Below are 21584 nucleotides of genomic sequence, written 5' to 3' on the forward strand. Positions count from 1 at the left end.
TATAGACCAAATGCTTGATAGGTTAGCAAGAAAAGCATTTTACTACTTCCCTGATGGATACTCAGGATATAATCAAATAGCCATAGCACCGGAGGATCAAGAGAAGACTACTTTCACATGCCCATATGGTACCTATGCATTTAGACGAATGTCGTTTGGGCTATGTAACACTCCAGCTACCTTCCAAAGATGCATGATGGCCATCTTTTCAGATATGGTGGAAGAGTGCATGGAAATATTTATGGATGATTTCTCCGTCTTAGGTGATGATTTCAACCGATGTCTTGGCAATTTATCAAAAGTACTGAAACAATGTGAAGAAGCCAACCTAGTACTAAATTGGGAGAAATTCCATTTTATGGTAACTAAGGGAATAGTGTTGGGTCACAAAATTCCATGTCAATGCATTGAAGTCGATAAAGCCAAGGTGGAAGTAATCGTAAACCTTCCCCACCCACCAACATGAGAGGTGTACGCAGTTTCCTTGGACATACATGCTTCTACAAGCGGTTCAAAAAAGATTTTTCTCAAATCTCAAAACCCTTGAGTCTTTTACTTCAACAAAATCATCCATTTGAATTTAGTAACGATTGTCTGAATGCCTTTACAGATTTGAAGAAAAAACTTTCAGTAGCACCAATTGTTGTCCCACCTGACTAGAACGAACTTTTTGAGCTCATGTGAGATGCTAGTGATTATGCAGTCGGAGCAGTGTTAGGGAAATGGAAAAGTAAAATCTTTCATGTTTTCTATTATGCAAGACGTACTCATAATGATCCACAAGTAAACTATACCACCACTGAAAATGAACTTTTAGCAGTAGTATTTGCATTCGATAAGTTTAGGCCATATCTCATAGGCACTAAGGTAATTGTGCCTAGAATAATCCGATGGATATTATTAGTACAATAGTTCGATTTAGAGATCAAGGATAGAAAGGGTACAGAAAATCAAGTAACAGATCATTAGTCTAGACTAGATAACAAAAATGATTATCATGACATAACAGAAATTCAAGAGGGTTTCTGTAATACCCCCAAAAATTTAGATAATGACCAAAATGCAAATTTTGAAAGTTTGATGGTCAAAGTAGAAAATTGGGAAAAGTTTAAGGAATTTAGTGGTGATTTTCCCAAAAAGAATTTTATTCCATAAATGGATTTATTTAGTGACCAATTTATAAATTTGGTAACGTTTGGTGACCAAAGTATAGACTTTAAAAAGTTAAGGGACCAAAATGTAATTTTAGAAAAATTACAAATAGGTCACGAAAATAAGGAAATAAAAATATTATTTTCATATTTTTAAAATGTTGAAAAATAATATTTAATGGTTTAATTCTATGTTTAATCTGAACTGTTTGATTAAAGTGACTGAATTATAATTTTTGGAAAATTACAAGGGCAAATCGGTAAACAAATTTATTATTTGTTCATATTTGACTTATGGATGAAGATAAGGTTTAGATGGTATGATTTAGAAGATGATAAGGATATGAATCTTGGTTTTATGGTAATTATAAAGTTTCATTTTGGGTATATTAGTATTTTCTCAATTTAATATTTATTAAAAGATAATTTAAAGATAGATAAGCATGAAAAATTTCTGAAATTTCATGCCAAAGTGTTCATCTCTTATCCATGGACGTGAGCCATACCAAGGTAAAGGAAAAATATTTGTTTTCCATTTTTGAGTCAATTCCTTTGGAATTCGGGTTATGTCGTGAAATAGGAAAGTGATCTACGCGGAAAACGCTATCATTTGGTACCAATATTTCTTTCTAATCTTGCTAGATTTCAAAGATCCCAAATCTAAGGGTTTATGTTCATGATAGGGTTCATGAAATTGATGATGAATCTTGATGTTTTTGAGGTTGTAAATTCATTTTCAAGCTTGATTTATGGTTAAAACATGTTCAATCACTCTAGAGATTATTATGTAAAATTCGACCAAATTATAAGTTGGAGAACTTTGTGTTCTGATGAGAGTTGATTAGGGATTTGATTGTAGAGATGTTAAAAGGTTGATTGAAAGTTGATTACATGCTTGAATCGAATCAAAATCGAGGAAAATCATGAAAATGTAGTTTTAAAGGATAAGGTTTTCGATCATGAAATATCTAAGTGATAAAATGGTGAAAAACCATTTTATGTAATTGGAAAAGTTGGTGCCAATGTTAAGAGGAATTATTAAGTGTTAAATACTTGGTAGAAAATGAGTTCCAAGTATATTATGAAGTTGTTATGGGATGTGTTTATGTCAGTACAATACTAACATATGTATCGTTATGAATTTGTGATTAATACATATTGTGATTGATTTGTGATCGAAGAAAGTCAAATAGAAAAGGGTTTATTGTGGATAATTAGTGAGGCACATATTGTGGATTTTACAAAGTGTCAAGGTGAGTGCAATACATGCATGACATTATACATGGATGTTTTATACATCATCAGGAAGACTTGCGATAAGTCGACCTTTTTTATATCAACATGATATTATGCTATTTTAATAACTTCAATATGACATTGATATGCCACAGTGTGAAATTATAATGCATTGATAATGAATAATGTGATATTTTACCATGAATGTTATTTCGGGTATGAACTGCCCAATGTTAAATATTGATAATATATTTTGTCATGGATGGATCAAATAAAATAGACTATATGCCCAAATAAGTCATTGAGGGACAGTGTATAGTTGGCATGCCATAGAGTCCAGCAGCAGGCTGCATACGGGATACACTAAAGGATACATAGTGTATATGGTGGGCACGACCTTTTGTGTCATACGGGACTGTACTTAAGGATACCTAGTACAGATGGTGGACACGACCTTATGTGTCATACGGGTTAGCACTACGGTGCTTATATTTGACTCGTGTACCCAGGGTCCTTAGGGTTTTATACTAGGCTATGGGCTATGGATTATGGTTTATTGGTTAATAAATGGTAACCATGCAAATAACCTTACGAGCTTATGGGATTAAATGGTAAGTATATTGGTAAAATAAGCTTATGAGCTTATGGGATAAATGGCAAGAAATTTTATATTATTTTGATCATGGTAAAATATTGGACATGTATGTAACATGATCTTATGGCATTTGTTTTTTACAATGAAATTCATGCATGAATTGTATTGCACTGTTTATTGTTTTAATTTCCTCACTAAGTATATACTTAGCGTGTGATGATTTTCACGCGTAGTTAAAAAGCCAGTAGTTGAATAAAGAGTTCAAAGCGACATCAAGTATCGGGGAGTATATTTCAATATCAGTAAGACATCCTAAGATGTAATGTTGACTTTATTAGTGGCATGTAATTATTAATGTTCTATTTGCTTTGTTGAACAAATTTGGAAACAAAATGGTAATTTTATGAGTTTTATATATTTTGCTGAAATTACTGTAGTCGTGCATCAGTACATTGTTCAATGTTCACAGTATTGTTTATTACTGTTCACGGTATTGTTCATTACTGTTCAAAAATACATCTTTCGTCTTAAAATTTTTATAAAGAATCATAATATATATAAAATGATATTTTTATAATATCATTTACCATTTTAAAGAAAATAAATTTTAAATCACTTTTGAAGTGGAAATGGTTTTAGAAATTCAGGTGACATTTATAATTTGTATAGGTATAATTATATGGGTTATAGATATTACAATTTCCCTTATGAGAAAATATTATTTGTCATGGATATTTCGTGGCATGCTGACATAGTTAACTTTCTTGTTAGTGGTATTGTTCCTTCTGATTTATCTAGCCAAGGCCGAAAAAAGTTTCGACATGATGTGTGACACTATTACTGAGATGAACCATTTCTATTCAAGCAATGTGGAGACCAAATAATCTGAAGATGCATTCCAGAAGAAGAGCACAAAGAAATTGTACTTCAATACCACTCGTCACCGTATAGAGGTCACTTTGGTGGAATGATAACAGCGGTGAAAGTACTTCAATCCGGATTCTATTGGCCAACCTTGTTCAAAGATGCGCATGAATTCTACAAGTCATGTGATAGATGCCAACGCACAGTAAATATATCAAAACGACATGAGATGCCATGGCAAAACATTCTGGAGGTTGAACTTTTCGATGTATGGGGAATAGACTTCATGGGACTCTTTCCCACATCCTTTGGAGATTTGTACATCCTCTTGGCAGTGGATTATATATCCAAGTGGGTTGAAGCCATTGTAACACCTAAAAATGATTCCAAGACGGTGTTAAAAGTTTTGCACAAAAACTTATTCACACGTTTTGGAACACCACGAGCTATCATTAGTGATGAAGGCACACATTTTGATAACAAATTAATTGCCAAGGCATTGAAACGATATGGAGTACGACACAGGATCGCCATGGCGTATCACCCTCAGACTAATAGAAAAGTCGAAGTGTCTAACTGTAAAATCAAACAGATCCTTGAGAATGTGGTCAACCCAAGTCAAAAAGACTGGTCGCCAAAGCTAAATGAAGCATTATGGGCTTATTGCACAACATTTAAGACACCGCTAGGAATGTCCTTGTTCAAACTTATCTATGATAAAGAATGTCATCTATCTGTGGAACTTGAACATAAAGCCTACTGGGCCATCAAAAAGTTAAACATTGATGCTCAGCTCGCTGGAGAAAGAAGACTCTTGGAACAGAGCGAGATGGATGAATTCAGAGCACACGCATACGAAAATGCCCGCCTATACAAAGAGAAAACAAAACGATGGCATGACAGAAAAATATTGCCTAGGCAATTTTATTCTGGACAACAAGTACTACTCTACAATTTGCGTATCAAGTTATTCCCAGGCAAGCTAAAGTCACGATGGTCAGAACCATTCATCGTACATCAAGTTCAAAACAATAGAGCAATAGAAATCAAGAACCAAGACGATAGTTCCATCTTCAAGGTGAATGGGCATAGGCTAAAGACATACAAAGGAGCCTTAGTCATACGGGACAAACCAGCATCAACGACACAAGATGCTCAAGAGTGTGCCTTACTTGAACAAAATTCGTTGCCTAGGCAACGAAAATCTGAATTATGTACATAAATAAATTGTTATTTTATGTACCCATTATCTGTTTTGCTTTATTTTAGTTTTTCTTTATGTATTATAGGCATGCAGAGTACACGTGACAACATGGGGAGATAGTTCACGCATGAAAGGAAGAGAAACCCTAGGGCAAGAAAATTTGGGTGGCAGAATTAAAGAGGAAAAGTATATTTTCCCCCACTTTACGTCCAATCAAATATCACGCAATTAATTCTATATCTTTTCCCCTCTTGTTTTAACTGAATTGCCCTAAAGAAACCACCCATTAACCTTCTAGAAAAAACACCCTTAATTCTATCTTCTTCATCATGCTTCACTCACTCTCTACAGCACGAAAATCTTTTTTCAGCAAAATTTCCTCATTGCCGTCGCTAAACGCACTGGACCAAATAAGTATCATGGTCAGATTGAAGAAACACCTAGCCCCAACACCAAGCTTTGAGCATTTCCAAACGGCTGAAGTTGAGGCACGTTTCGAAAACCTCCAAAAATGGTAAGTGTATTTGGAAGACGAATTCGTTTTTCCATCAGATAACGAAGACTCATTCGGATCAGAGGTCATGGACGTGATTCGGAAGCACAACTGGGAGAAGTTTGCTCGCCACCCTAAAGCCGTAGCACCAGCGATGGTCAGAGAGTTCTACTCCCATCTCGAAGACCCGTCCAACCACACGGTGTATATCCGAGGGAAGCTCCTTCAATTTTCCCCTTCAGCACTCAACAAATACTTCAAGTTGAGGGAAGTGGATGAGCAGCATAAAAGATTTGTGGCTGAGGCAGACCAAGAAACCTACGATAGAGTACTCGAAGATCTTTGTTTCGGGTGGGATAACTTTAAGGGGAATGCACCAACAAGGAAGAGAGTCAATCGTCGAGCCCTTAAACCGATTGTAAAGTTATAGAATCATTTTCTCAAGGGAAAACTTACGCCAACATCTCATAACATAACCGTGCTCGTGAAAAGACTGATGATTTTACACTCGATATTATACAGGAGAAAAATTAATGTTGAAGAACTCATCTTCGAGTAAATCCATGAGTGCGCCAAAAGAAACTGGGGTAATCTCTTATTTTCTAACATGATAACTGCTATATGCAGGAAAAAGAAGGTCCCCGAGAAGCCCTTTGAGGATTTCATCAAATCCAAAGAGGGAATCACCAAAAAGAAAGTGCCCTAATTGATGAGTTTTGATGACAACGCACCGCCTTTAGGTCTGGAGAGAGGAGCAAAATCTGTTGCCGTGGCCAGAGTGGCTGCAGTGGTCACGTACACAAGAGAAATGCGTGAGAAGATCAAGTGCCTTGAGAATCATATGGAGATTTTCTTTGGGTACATCAAGGCACGGGATGCTCAACTCAACATCTTTTTCAAGGAGTTACTCCCAATCACAATCGATAACTTGTCACCTTTCCCCAACGTCATTCTGAAACACACTGCTAGTGGAAGCACATTCCAAGCCTTGAGATCGAATGTTCCCCCAGAGGTACCCACAGATGTCCCACCACTAGCCACCCATGTCTCAACTATACCAGAGGAATGCCATGGTGACACAGACGAATTCATCAGCTTCTCCTCCTTCTCAACCTCTGAAAGCACTCAAGAGCTTCCGCCCAACTTCTTCACCGATGAAGATTTTACTCTAGCCCCGATACAACTAGAACAAGCTCCAGTACAGTCCCCCGCCCATCTAGCAACACCTGCTCCTGAAACAGCTCAAAGCCAAGCTCCAGTTCATGCACAACCCACTCCTAGTGAAGAATAACCAAATCCAACACGAGCCCTGAGCACCAAGAGATGCATCAAGCGAATGACAGGTCGTATCCTATAGCCATCATCCTCAATGATAGCAGTAATCAATTCAGGATCAGAGAGTCCCCCTCCTCCTAAACGACGCCGAACGAGGGTTTCCAATCAAGCCACACCACCACAGTAAGATCACATTTTAATTTTTTTTATTTTTAGCATTTGTATATAAATTCATGTAGTTTAAGTTATCATGCATTAGGATAATGCATCCCTCAAGTTTGGGGATGTATTGTACCATACTTTGTTAAAAAGTAAATGATGATATTTGGTTGAAAATTTTGGTTGTCATGACATAAGCATGTTAAGTTTATTGTTTGGAATGGATTAGGGATACCCAATGATGAATGAATAATTTGAGTGCCTAGGCCAGAATTATTGTTAAGACTATCTAAAGAAGAGGACCAACCCTAGGCTTGATTCTTTGAAATTTACAAACACAGTTGTAGGTTGTCTCTGCTTAATGTAATTAGTAAAATTTTTAGGAAAGACCTTTCTACTTGCTAAGACATCGAAAATATTTTAAGGTTAAGGATGAACTCCCTAGAATTTAAAACTTGAAAAATAAAAGGGACACTCCTCTATGCAAGGGAATGAACAGTAAAACTCCATAAGAAATTGAGATTTGCCGAGGCATATGAGTGAATAAAAGTAGTCACATGATGACTCTACCTGACTAGCTTGGAGGTGGAAGGTATGCTCCATTTCACCTAGAGTGTGGGAAGGTAGGTGTGATGAGTTGACTCCCAAAAAAAATTTGATAAAAAACTAGGAGTAGAAACTAAGCCTGACAAATAATTTGATGTCTTGACAAACCAGAAGCACTTACTTTTAGTTTTCTAATTACTTTAATGCATGGATTGGTTACAATCACACACACACAATAGCAAGGAATCTTGACTAGAGAAGGGACTTGACTGATATGACCGTAAAACATGTTAAAGCAAAAAAAATTGTTGAGGGCTCAAATCTCAAACCATATGATTTTTTAACACGACTTTGTCATGACAATTTTAATTTTCTTCTAGCTATTGTACATTGCTTGAGGACAAGCAATAGCTTAAGTTTAGGGTTGTGATAACTCCATAAAAATACTCAATTTCTAGTCTTTTAACTTAAGTTATTACTCGTCTAAACAAAGTATGCACAATATTTTAGTTGCATTTAGTTACATTTAGGTTATATTTGCTTGTGGTGGATACGTTTTGCTTCGGCAAAATTTATTTGGTTTAACTGATGTTGCTGAGGAGAAACGGTTTACGTGGATTGTGTATGTGCAGGTAATTTATGGAAGAAGAACATTTTAGTCGTGACAACGTAATTTGTAAGGGGTCAATGGAATAGACAAGTTAAAGAACGTGAGGAGCATATTTATCTCGCCAAGGCAAGGTTTATCTGGAAAGTCTGAAGCGGATATGACAAAATTGCCTATGTCATAAGCCAGCTGTACGACTTTCTTCACGTGCAAGCAAGCCCTCAAAATTCTGACAACCGCCAGTCGACTTTCCTTTTTAGTCTGGACAAGACAATAACGGGTATTTAAGGAATATCTACTTATACGAAACCCTAGGAGATTCCCCTCTATAAATATCCAGTCGTAGTTGTCAAAGAAAAAAGGAAAGGAAGTTAGAGCTTTACTGAAAGTGTGAGCGAGCAACTGCAGTACTTCCCCACCGTTACCAACCGACCTTCCTTGGTGTCCTCCATAGCCAGACTGTAACAGAGAGGTGGTCAAGTCTCGAGAGAGGTTGATCACCAAGGCAGGCGTGGTGCTGATCAGAATTGTCAGGATAGAGCCCCCGGTTTTGGGAATCGTTCTTCCTTTGTTCTTAATTTCTTTATGTATTTGGGTTTGTATTAAAACGATGATACTTAGATGACTTTTTGATAGCACCATGACTGTCTTACTTGGTGTTAATCTTTGTTTTGCCTAGACAATTATTTTCTGCTTTATGAATGATGAATTATGATTTTACTCATGATTTTTTGTTCATTGTTTGAATATTTTACCTTGACACTGTAAGAGCCTCGAGAGATTGCCTATGGTCTTGGTGAACATGTCTTGGCAATGTAAGAGTGTCAAGAGATTACCTTTTGTCTAGATATTGATTCTTATATTCGAGGGAATTATGAAAGATCTACATGAACAATGGAATGGATCCGAGATGGTGATGTTCTAACTTGTCTACCTTAGATATAAGGAGTGGGTTTCAATCGACTAAAAGGGATAGACACTAGAGTAGGATAGACAACGACTATAGTTCACACTGAGAGGTATTGCTACAACAATAGTCTGACAAACCAAGGGTTGTAGTTAAAGCTGAGTAGTATTGCCATAGCAGCTGTCTAAGAATACTTAGGAATCTTGTCAGTCAGCTTAAGCATGTCATAATAATTCATTCTAGACTTAGAATAATAGTTTGTCAACACAAAAGATTAGCACAAGTTCTCTGTGATAAGTCTGAATATGCGAGGTTGTTTGAATTATATTTAAATCAACGTTTGTCTTTGTTTTGTTTTGTTTCAATATTATGTATATTTATTTTGTCTTGACCAAACTTTTCTGCAATCATACTTTATAGTATTTTCTTGCTTTATTAATAATAGTTTTCTAGTTTGACAAGATAGTAGGAATTAGCTTGTGACAACTAGTTCTGGTTGTGGTGAAGCTTAAAAACTTTTGACCAATCCCTGAGGAGACGATAACTCACTTACCCTATATTACTTGATTCAATTTTGTATACTTGCACAAAATTGCTTGCCTTAGCATATACATTTACAAGCGATCAAGCACACCAGGAACACACCTCACAAAAAGAATCAGTCCAGGAGATTTATCGAGCACCAACTTCACTACGGTCTTCTGCTGTACGAGAACGAGTAATCACATGCTCTCGTTGACGAACAGTTCCGGAGGGATCAGGTTAAGTAGGCGAATGGTAAGGAGATCCACGAGTACCTTAAATATACGATAACATAAATGATTTAGTCCTTGACTGTAACACCCCCAACCTATACCCTACCCGAATACGAGTCCGAGGTGTCACATTGACTTTTCAAATCATTTTCTTTTACAAAATAACTGAAAATTTAATTTCAAGTTTAAATTAAACCAAATAATTTACATTAAATACAATCATATGATTTTTTTTACAAAATTGATCAAAGTATATCTGATTTAAATCTTTATTTACATGTCAACTACAATCACTATTACAAAATATATACTATTCAATTCTTTTCTGATCTGATCTTTGGAAAGAAGAAACTGACCTGTCTTTCTTAACTTTGCTCCTTCTTCTTCTCGGAACCTACATGTGAAACACTCACACGCTAAGTCATTGACTTAGTGAGGCATATAAAGCATATAATAAAAATCATAGAACATTTCATATAAAAAAATGCATACATGCACATATGTCATCATTATCAACATCAACATCATTATCATGATCTCTATCATTATCATTAACCCATTTAAAATATGTCATCTTGTACTTAACCTTTGTAACATATCATATAATACATTTCACCAAGCAATACACATAGTATCACATATAAATCTTGTAATATATTTCACATAACAAAGCATATACATCACATACAGTGTATTTATGTTATCTCTTTTAATAATCCATGTACTAGCCCATGTATACTTTTAAGAACTAAAGATATGTGAGTAAAGTGCGCACTATGCACAACACGGTGCAAATCATAACTGATAATGAGATATGATGCACTTCAGTGACATCATAACCTGAATAAGCACCAACGGTACTAGACATTGATACACGAATGTACCAAAGCTGATATGATAACATTGATACACGAATATACCAAAGCTGATATGATAACATTGATACACGAATGTACCAAAGTTGATATAATAACATTGATACACGAATGTATCAAATCTGATAATAGATAAATACTCAACTAATGGCATGCCAAGTATACCCCTAGCTCCCATAACAAATAACATGGGCATTATCTTTTATAACTTTTCACGTCACTTGTATCATATAGACATATAATCTCATAACTTGTTATCATGTAACTTATGTAACATTCCTGTATGATCTCATAGATCCTTGTCATATAATATATATCACATGTGCATGTAATCACATAGATCGTATCATATATCTTATATCATTTATCATGTGTTCATATAAACACTTATGTCACATCTTGCTCACATATGTTCACATATATATCACATAGCACATAGAATAACATGTAAACTTATACATGCACTCATGTACACACTTCCATATAGTTCGTATATCAATGCCATATAAATTATATCATATTTTCATATATTTATGTAGTTTAGTATCACATATTGCATATATATGTAATCATGTAAATCATGTCATATATAATAACATATGACACATATACTCATTTTCATGTATTCACTTAATTCAGTTTCACATAGCTTGTCACATAGACATATATTCTCATATATTAGACTCATGTATCTTATATTTTATTCTCATATGTTCACACTAATCATGTCACATAGAATAACATGTCAGACATATCACATAGCTGATATCATGTTCTCATATCTTCACATAGATCATATAACACTTAGATTTTCATCACATATCTTATATTACATTTTTCATATATTCATGCACACATAAGCATTATATCAATCACATGCTTGTACTTATGGAATCATGCATTCAAACATGGGAAATAGACTTATTGCAAAACTTATTTCCATAAATATCTTATATAATATAGTACGCACTCACCAGGGCCTCAGTAGTCAAATCAATACTTATAACTCTTATCTCTCACTTGAACAATCTTATCTCGTTGACTCGTCCGTTACTTGCTTTCGATCTATATCTCGATTTTCATGCAATATCAATCAATTAATCTCCATTTGATTGCTCTCAAACTTTAAACAAACATCCAATAATTTTTAGATACATAATAACAGAAATTTCATAAAAAAACGGAGCTTAATTATGAAAAACGAATCGAACCAGGTTTGAATTTGGCAAAACAGACCCCAAAAACAAACTCAGAACATCAAAAAATGTTAGGATATGTGTACTCGGAAAAAGTCAATGGGCGGTCAATGGTCAGTCAACGCCAGTCAACGGTCAATCAATGGTCAACGGATCGATTTGGCTCATTTCGGCTCGATCCGATTCGATCCAGTTCAGCTCAGTCAAACCGGTCCAATCGGTTCAGACCGGTTCAACCCATTTTCCTACTGGCAGACGACGCCCACTCTCAGGGGACAGCGCGTGCGAAATCATACAATGTCCAAAAAATTTCACAAAAATTTCTAAAATTATTTTAAGGGATTTTGAGACACTTACCAAGCTTGGTTCACAATTTTGAATGGCAAAGTGCTCGATTTTAAAACATCAGAAACTTTAACTTTCTCACCCCCTCATGCGTCGAAGACGATAGAGACAAGAAGGACACCGGTGGACTCGGAACGATGTAAGGAACACGATGGCATGGAAGGTGTCGAAAACGGGTGGCCAAATCGACCTGAATCTACAGAAAACCAATGACGATCGAGTTAAAACAGACGAAACTTCCGGTTGAGTTTTATGATGAAAGACGCCGATTCACAACGGGATAAAGGTCAGGTTTTGTTCACCGTTCAACGGTGAGTCCATTGGTGGTGTCGGGTCGACAAACGGTGGCCAGACGATGGAGAATCGAGGCTACAAAAGTGGGTCGATGGAGAGGAAAAATTGGGGAAAACTTTCTGGAGAATACCAGATTACACGGGGAAAGGGATTTTATTTTTCAACATCTAAGAAAATTGGGTAAATTCAAGACTGGGTCCTTGAATTTCCTTCACTTTCTAAATATGTCTATAAGTTTCAAAAACTTATAATTTGACCCTTAAATTAAAGTGTTTAATTCATTTCTTATCAAATGATCATTATACCCTTCTATCCTTACTTATTTGCTATTCAATCATACATAAAAAAATATTTCAATTAAGCCCCTGAACTTTTCATTTTTTCTTTTAAAATTAACCATAAAGTTTCAAAAACTTACATTTTAGTCATTAGCCATCTTTTTGGGATGTTACATTGACCCTCAAATTAAATTAGATACACTAAAATAAATACTTAAATTACATATGTACGTTCAGGTTTGACGATCAATTTGGAGGCTTTCGGGTTCGAATTTGGAAAAAAAAACTTTGGATTCAGACTTAGGACTTCGAAAAACATAGAATATAACTTTTTTGGAAATTTTGGCTTTTCGATCAAAGTCAACGGTCAGCTCAGGTCAAAGGCCAGTCAAAGTTAATGCGTTGAGTCTGTCTTAATTGACTCAACCGAGTTGACTCAACTCAACCTGATTCGATATGATTGGACCGATTCTAGAAGACATCTGGACCGATGAGGGGTCATTCTGGATGGTTGATTACTCTGGTTGCAACCTATTCTCCAACGAACTCAATCCCAATAAAAAACAATTAAGAAAAAATCGATAAGAAATTAACCGAAAAGGTAACCCGAGCTTACCCACTATGGCGATGACGAAAATGACAACCACGATACAACCCAAGGGTTAGGTTTCGGGCGCACGTGGATGGCGAACCCAACTACGCCGGCGGTAAGGTGAGGGGACGACTGTGGCAGCTGAAAAAACGTGATTAACCGAGGGAAGACTTGAGTTTTCGGTGAAGCTTTCAAACGCCTCTCCCCGACGAACAATAGCGGCTGATTGAGGGTGGCTAGGAGGGGCTGGTTTGCGGTGGTCGGATGCGCCTGATAGGGGTGTCGATAACTTACACCACCGATCAGAGCGACTGTCGAGGGATGGATAGACGGGGGGTTTGTTTATTTGGGGGAAATGGGTTTGGGGCTGTCAATCACTGGGGGTTGAAAAATCAATGGGTTAACACCCATTTATTAAAATAAAATTTTATTCAATAAAAACACCAATAGATGTCTAGCCTAGTGGCTAAGGCATGGGCACCCATGACCCTAGGGTCACGGGTTTAAACCATCCCAGCCACCTAATTCACATTTTTTTTTATTTTTGGTGTCAGGAAAGTATGAGAAAATTATAGGGCTAGTCCCTAAACTATCTACATATTTGAAATTGACACAGAAAACCTTAAAATTATTCATTTTGGTCCCTTAATTAAATAAAATAAATTAATGACATTTTATATAAAATTTGGGGTGTGACAATTTGTGTCACCTATTGCATAATTATTACAACCGGAAAATTGTTTCTCAAAGTTGTCATTCGATCATATCATCTCTAATACTGCCAAAATTCCATACTTGTATATTGGAATGTAATTTGACTCGAACATCGTTTTCATCTCCTTCTTCTGTCACTTTTCGCTTTCATAGTAAAATTTTAGGTTAGGGTTTTGATAATAAAATCTATTTTCTAAAATTGCTCCAAATAAATAAACTTTACACCTTTATTTTATTTAATGTAAATTTGATATGGCCTGTTTAATATTAAATTAATCTAAATCAAGTTAATAGTGAGAAAACGGACAAGTGAACAAAAACTAATCTATAAATTTTAGTTATTAAATTAAAAAATTTAAAGTTTAGTGAGTAAAATAAGAATAATAAGAAAGTTTAAGTATAAAATTTGTAGTTTACCCATTTCTGTTTGTTGTTTATGTGTTAAATTTCCTTTTGTGTCGCGTAGCTGGCATCTATTTTAATTAATAAAGTTCCGTTTCATTAATAAAAAATAATATATAAATATAAAATATTTGAATTAGTTTCATTAAAAATTAATGTAAAAATAAGTATTTAAATTATATTATAAATTAACTTTAGTTGTTTAAAGAATTTTTCGTTAGAAGTATGTACTTAATGTTTTCTTTGATGTTTATCCCATAACGTCTTTTAAAATAATCATAAAATGATTTTTTAAATTTCCTTCTTTTTGAAAAATAATTATTTTTTTTACAAAAATCTCTCTCTCCCGTCGTCCCATCGTCCCATCCCCTTGCAACAGTTCTTTGTAGGGTTGTAAATGAGACGAGACAGATCGCGAGCTACTCAAGATCGACTCGATAAATACTCTGATCGAATGGATTCGACTCGACTCGAGCTCAACTCGAGTTCTTAACGAGCCGAAACAAGCTACTTGATATTCGACTCGAAAAGCTCGTGAGCAACTCGAAAATATAATATATTAAGATTTTATTTTAAAAAAATAAATAAATTATTAATAATATTAATATTTATGTATTGATTTTTTTTTAAATATAGTAATATTTTTATGTATTTAAGATTCAAGTTCGAGTTTGAGTCTTTAATCGAGTTACGTTTAATATTTTTTTCATTTCGAGTCTTTTCGAGCTGATCACGAGCTTCAGTTCAGGATTCCAAGTTCGAGTTGAGCTTGAAAATTTTAAGCTCGCAAGTTTTCGAGTTAATTCAAGCTCTATTTCAGAGTTTTCGAGTCGAGTCGAGCTCAGCAATACTCGAACTTGACTCGGCTCGTTTACACCCCTAGTTCTTTGGCCACCATTCTTCCATCGTCTCCGAGCAACAACTCCTCGGCCACAGTCCTCCTCGAGCTCCACCTCAGCCCCACCTCATTTCTCCCATTCAATGGTGAATTAAAATTCAAGGGTTTATAATTTCTAATTGATTCATCATTTTCTGCTCTGTAAATTGTTGATTTTATTTTATTTTTTTGCTTGTGAATGTAAATTTTAGAATTACATGCTGGGGAAAATAAATTTAAAAAAGCAAAACAATTGGAAATAAGATTTACAGATTCGAACACCAAATAAACAAGAATATATACATACTTATATGTTGAAAATGAGCTGAAAAGAAAGAAGAAAATCAAAGACCAGACAATATGTAATGATCTTTGAACGATAGAGTAAAAAGGGTTCATTTCCATTAATCCCTTCTCCAACAAAAACATCAGATTGACAGTGAGAAAAAAGCTTTTCTTAGTTTTGGAAAGATTTTTTAAAAAAAAAAATTCAACAACCATTACGAGTATCTATCTAAAAGTACAACAGATAAAATATTAGACATACACTTTTAACAAAAAAATTATTTAAACACCTAAAATTAACTTAAAAATATAATTTAGACTTTCATTTTTAAATTAAAGCTTTTATTAAAGAGAAAATAATCTCAGTGACCAAAAATCCCAGATAATATACGATTTTGACCAAATTTTTTTGATTTGCGAAAATGATCAACAAAATCACAATGCGATCTCTAATTCGCATTGCGATCTCCACTATCGCAAATTCGCGTTGCATTTCGCGTTGCGATAGTTGAAAATCGCGTTGCGATAATCTGCAATTGTCGTTGCGATTTTCCAAATTCGTTGCGATTTTTCAAATTCGTTACGATTTTCCAAATTCGTTGCGATAGTCTACAGTTGTCGTTGCGATTTTCCAAATTCGTTGTGAAAATTCGTTGTGATAGTTAAAAAAAAAAAGATTTTGTTTCTTAAGAATTTTTTCTAAAAATATAGTATCCGCGCGGACGTGTCGAAGACACGTATTACCACGACCACGACCACGACCCGACCCGACCCGAGACGTGACAGACGGCGGCGGCAGCGCACGAGAGTCCCCTTTGTTCTCTATCACTCAACAAGAAAGTGGGAAAGTCAAGCCTTAAATACCATTCCCAATAGTGTTTCCAATACTATGTGGGATTTGAGCATTACCAACACTTGTTCCCAATACTATGTGAGATTGAGCCTTAAATAGTGATATTATTTTTGAATGTTTTGCTTAAAATTGCAATAATCGCGATTGATTGTAGATTGACTTTTAATTATGACATATTTAATCGTATAATACTAATGCAATTTGTTGTTGATTCAGTTGTTTTAAGGTGCATGATTGTTAATTGTTTCCTGAATAATCACATTGTATTGGAAACAAGTGTTGGTAATGCTCAATCCCACATAGTATTGGAAACACTATTGGGAATGGTATTTAAGGCTTGGCTTTCCCACTTCCTTGTTGAGTGATAGAGAACAAGGGGGACTCTCGCGCGCCGCCGCCGCCGTCTGTCTCGTCTCGGGTCGGGTCGGGTCGGGTCGTGGTCGTGGTCGTGGTCGTGGTCGTGGTCGTGGTCGTGGTCGTGGTCGTGGTAATGGTAATGGTAATGGTAATGGTAATACGTGTCTTCGACACGTCCACGCGGATACTATCTTTTTAGAGAAAATTCTTAAGAAACAAAATCTTTTTTTTTTACTATCACAACGAATTTTCGCAATGAATTTGGAAAATCGCAACGCGATTTTCAACTATCGCAACGCGAAATGGAAAATCGCAAAGCGATTTTCAACTATCGCAACGCGAAATGGAAAAGCGCAACGCGATTTTTAACTATCGCAACGCGAAATGGAAAAGCGCAACGCGATTTTCAACTATCGCAACGCGAAATGGAAAAGCGCAACGCGATTTTCAACTATAGCAACGCGAAATGGAAAATCGCAACGCGATTTTCAACTTTCGCAACGCGAAATGGAAAATCGCAACGCGATTTTCAACTATCGCAACGCGAAATGGAAAATCGCAACGCGATTTTCAACTATCGCAACGCGAAATGGAAAATCGCAACGCGATTTTCAACTATCGCAACGCGAAATGGAAAATCGCAACGCGATTTTCAACTATCGCAACGCGAAATGGAAAATCGCAACGCGATTTTCAACTATCGCAACGCGATTTTCAACTATCGCAACGCGAAATGGAAAATCGCAACGCGATTTTCAACTAACGCAATGCGAAATGCAACGCGAATTTACGATAGTGGAGATCGCAATGCGAATTAGAGATCACATTGCGATTTTGTTGGTCATTTTCGTAAATCCAAAAAAAGTTGGTCAAAATCGTATATTATCTAGGATTTTTGATCACTGAGGTTATTTTCTCTTTATTAAATAGGCAAAATGATATTTTTGCTTCTATAGTAGACCTAGTTCATCATTTTCGACCTTATCATATTTTCACACTAATTTAATCATTGAAGTTGTTCAATTATATCATTATGTACTCTACCCTAACTTAAAACTATATATTGAGTGTTTTAAATTAGAGTTTAGGGTTTAAAAATTAAGAAATTATGGTTTAAGATTTTAAGTTAGGAATTAAATATAGGACGATAAACTTAAACAACTACTAAATTGATGAGAAAATAAATTGAGAGGTAAGAAGGTAACCCATAAGCCTATTTAATAAAAAAGATTAAACACGTGAAGTAGGTGGGAAATAAAGAGGAGAAAAACAGATTATTTAATGGAAGGATGTAGATCATCCTTAGCTAGATCTGGGCCATTGATTACAAAACGAGTAAGTGCAGAAAAACAAGACTTTTCTTACTATTTCCTTTTCATTGACTGAGATTTCAGGGAAGAGAAGCCACCATTCCATTGACCGGGAAGAAAACCCCACCATTTATTTCTTCTCTATATTCCTCACCTTCTCAAAAATCTACTTGAATCTAATCTCTACAAGAATTTGGTGGTAGATTGATACCAGTAGAGTACTGGAGGTAAGGTATAACTAACCATAGATTTCATCATTTTTTTTTGACATAGAGAATCATTATATATATTTTTTATATGAGAATGATTTTGATTATGTTTGAATGTTGATATATTTTGAAGGAATTCAAGGGGAAAGGGAAGATACTAGCTTGAAGCAAGCATTTTGGATATTCTTTTGGAGTGAATTAGGTTTGTGCTCTTTAATTTGTTAGATTTTCTTGGTTCTTTTCATTATATTAAAACTCATGTTTGAAAATCAGTATTATTTCAAAGATGTTTTTGTATTTATAAATCAATTAAAAAACGAATACCTAGGAATGAAGCATGTGATCAATGAACTCGAATACAAATCTCTTACGACTCCTCCACCTGCACTAACTTATTGAGCTAATTTTATAAATATATTTTTGGACTAAATATTCCCTTTCACCCTCATCATGTGTGAGAAACTCTAATATATAAAAGTATATGTTGAATTCGTTTTGTGAAAGACTGCTTTGAAGAAGAATTTAGTTTTGAAATTAGAATATGGAACCCATATTTGAAAATCAATTGGGATTGAGTTTCATGAAAGCTGTATTTGGGAGTTATGTAAACATATGAAATGGAATTTATATTTATATGGAAAATACAGTAAATTTTGAGACATTCAAATGAATATATGAAATTTGGTATGGGAATTTATGCATTTGGCCCTTGATGAACTGGTGTATTGGATGGACATGGAGTTAGGAGATTATTGGTACGTAGATATTCAGTTGGATCCTCCGGAGAGAATATCTGTTCGGTAAATCCAACGGAGAGTATCTTCGATTATGTGATTCATGGGCGTTATACGGATATGATAAATGTATTTTGAAAATTGAATTGTTGATATCAAGCGCATGACATGATATTCTGGTATTTATTTAGTGTGTGGTTTTGCATTTGAAATTGTGAATGGTTGAATTTATTAGGTAATTAAGCTGTGAAATTTCAATTTTGACGTGTATAAGATATGGAATGTGATTTGAATGATGACATTGGAAGTTATAACTTCATATATGGCTTTAGTTGTGGTTAATTGATGTTGAGACTATGGGAGGTTGTGGAATTTGTGAACCACGGAAAATGTTTTAAACCGCAGGAGGTTAGGTAATATTCTAGGGGAAACTCTATTGAAATTTCTGAGAAATCTTGTGTCAATTTGGTGAAATGAATTAATAAAGTTCAATATTACGTGATTAATTATCAGAAATCATAGTAGATGCTCTCGAGCATTCGAATGTGGCACTTCTTGCCTAGAATCACCGACAGTCCGAGTAAGAAGTGTTACAAATGAGGGTTATGGATGGCTAGTACAGTTTTTAACTATTATATTATTTGATGTTGGTATCCTTCGATTTCCACTTTTATCTCAGATTGTTTGAACATCCACTCTGTTCTTGGGAATGGCGGAACAGCAGCAACTAGAGCCATGGACCGACCTCAACGGCAAAGTGGTGATGGTAACGGGGGCATCTTCCGGCTTAGGTCGTGACTTTTGTCTTGACTTGGCTAATGCTGGCTGTCGTATCGTTGCTGCCGCACGCCGTGTTGATCGCCTTAAATCCCTCTGTGATGATATCAATTGCCTCAGCTTTCCTGAACCCCAGTCTAGTGGTCCTCGAGCTGTTGCCGTAGAGCTTGATGTATGTGCTGATGGAGCCACCATACAGAGCTCTGTGAAAGCAGCTTGGGATGCCTTTGGGAGGATCGATGCTTTAATAAACAATGCTGGCATTAGAGGTACTACATCTACATTTAGCAATCATGAAAGGATTACTAGTAAATTAGTTGTTGAGTGCTCAATAGTTCGAGTCTCATGAAAATTGGTTTAGTTGGTCGATTAGTTCAATTGGTTTGAACACTGTCCTGTCAAGCCAAAGCTCTGGGTTTGATCTATCGGAACGTATCCCAATCCAAAAGAAATTCAGCTCCGGCTTCATTTTTTTAACAGATTTTTGTGAAGCATTGTCAATCTTTTATGCTCCTTTTGCTCGATTCGTAATCATTGTGTTGGAAATTTCTTCATCATTTGCATCTATTACACGTATTGGCAGGTCAGGTGAAGGATCCTTTGGAATTGTCCGAGGAGGAATGGAATCAGAATATTAGAACCAATTTAACAGGGTCTTGGTTGGTGTCAAAGTATGTTGCGAGGCACATGCGCGATGCAAATCAAGGAGGATCCATAATCAACATATCTTCCATTGCTGGTCTTAACCGTGGGCAACTACCCGGAGGCCTGGCTTACGCTTCCTCAAAAGCAGCCCTAAACACCATGACAAAGGTACATATTATACTAAAACATCCATACGACTTCATGATTGTTTTTCAGTCGTGCTGTGCTCAAACACTATTATGCAATGATTTTTGCATCAGAATGATGAAATTTACTATGATGGTTACGCAGACCATGGCCATGGAACTCGGGATGCATAAAATCCGAGTGAACTCGATATCACCTGGGCTTTTCAAATCGGAGATCACAAAAGACCTTATGAAGAAGGACTGGTTAACAACTGTGGCTGAAAAAACGGTGCCGTTAAGAACATTTGGAACAGCGGATCCGGCTTTAACCTCGCTAGTGAAATATTTGATCTATGATTCTTCGGAGTACGTAACAGGTAATATATTCATCGTTGATGCTGGGGCTACCTTACCAGGTGTTCCCATATTTTCTTCGCTTTGAGGATAGTAGGAGAATAGTAAAACAAGGATGGAAGGGATGTTTTCCGTCTTATAATAAGATTTGTTGCATAAAATTCTAGTATAAACTGGATATTTAGTATCTGAACTATACTTTTATTCCGTTTTGGTTCCCAAAATTTAGTTTTTTTTAAAATCATACTTAATTTTTAGTTTAAGCTTCATTTTGGTATCCCATCATTAAAAATTTAACGGTGATATTAATGTATCACTATAAGATAATGTTAGGTCATAATTGAAAAAAATAAAAAAAAATATCATGTCAATAGTTCTGTTAAGTTTTTAACTGCGGGTACTAAAATGAAACATAAACTAAACGTTAGGTATGATTTAAAAAAAATAAAATTTAGGTATCAAAATTGAATAAAATTAATAGTCTATGTATTAAGCATGTTGTTTACCCTATTCTATTCATGTTTTGGCTTTTTGTAGTCTTCTAAATCGTACACCAGATGATTATGT

At 35.4% G+C, this 21584-nt stretch overlaps 1 protein-coding gene across 2 annotated transcripts; it reads left to right on the plus strand.

Annotated features, from left to right (window-relative positions):
• The first annotated feature begins 18279 nt into the window (after positions 1-18279).
• LOC120208585 (3-oxoacyl-[acyl-carrier-protein] reductase FabG-like) lies at positions 18280-21210 on the plus strand. 2 transcript variants are annotated; one of them, XM_039207813.1, is made up of 5 exons: positions 18280-18402; positions 18513-18581; positions 19793-20159; positions 20474-20703; positions 20827-21210. In XM_039207813.1, exons 3-5 carry the CDS (start codon positions 19823-19825, stop codon positions 21103-21105), a joined length of 846 nt encoding a protein of 281 aa, XP_039063744.1. In that variant the 5' UTR covers positions 18280-18402; positions 18513-18581; positions 19793-19822; the 3' UTR covers positions 21106-21210. The 2 variants fall into 2 exon arrangements, with proteins under 2 accessions (XP_039063744.1, XP_039063743.1); XM_039207812.1 differs by having other exon boundaries at positions 18280-18397.
• The last annotated feature ends 374 nt before the right edge of the window (positions 21211-21584 follow it).

The sequence above is a fragment of the Hibiscus syriacus genome, unplaced genomic scaffold (assembly GCF_006381635.1).
Source record: "Hibiscus syriacus cultivar Baekdansim isolate YM2019G1 unplaced genomic scaffold, ASM638163v2 tig00016637_pilon, whole genome shotgun sequence".
Taxonomy (NCBI): domain Eukaryota; kingdom Viridiplantae; phylum Streptophyta; class Magnoliopsida; order Malvales; family Malvaceae; genus Hibiscus; species Hibiscus syriacus.

Excerpts from the sequence above, each read along its gene's own strand:
- LOC120208585 (XM_039207813.1), top strand. The coding sequence starts at position 19,823 with ATGGCGGAACAGCAGCAACTAGAGCCATGGACCGACCTCAACGGCAAA. Across the intron at positions 20,160-20,473 it reads AAACAATGCTGGCATTAGAG|GTCAGGTGAAGGATCCTTTG; the intron begins GTACTACATCTA and ends ACGTATTGGCAG. Across the intron at positions 20,704-20,826 it reads CCCTAAACACCATGACAAAG|ACCATGGCCATGGAACTCGG; the intron begins GTACATATTATA and ends ATGGTTACGCAG.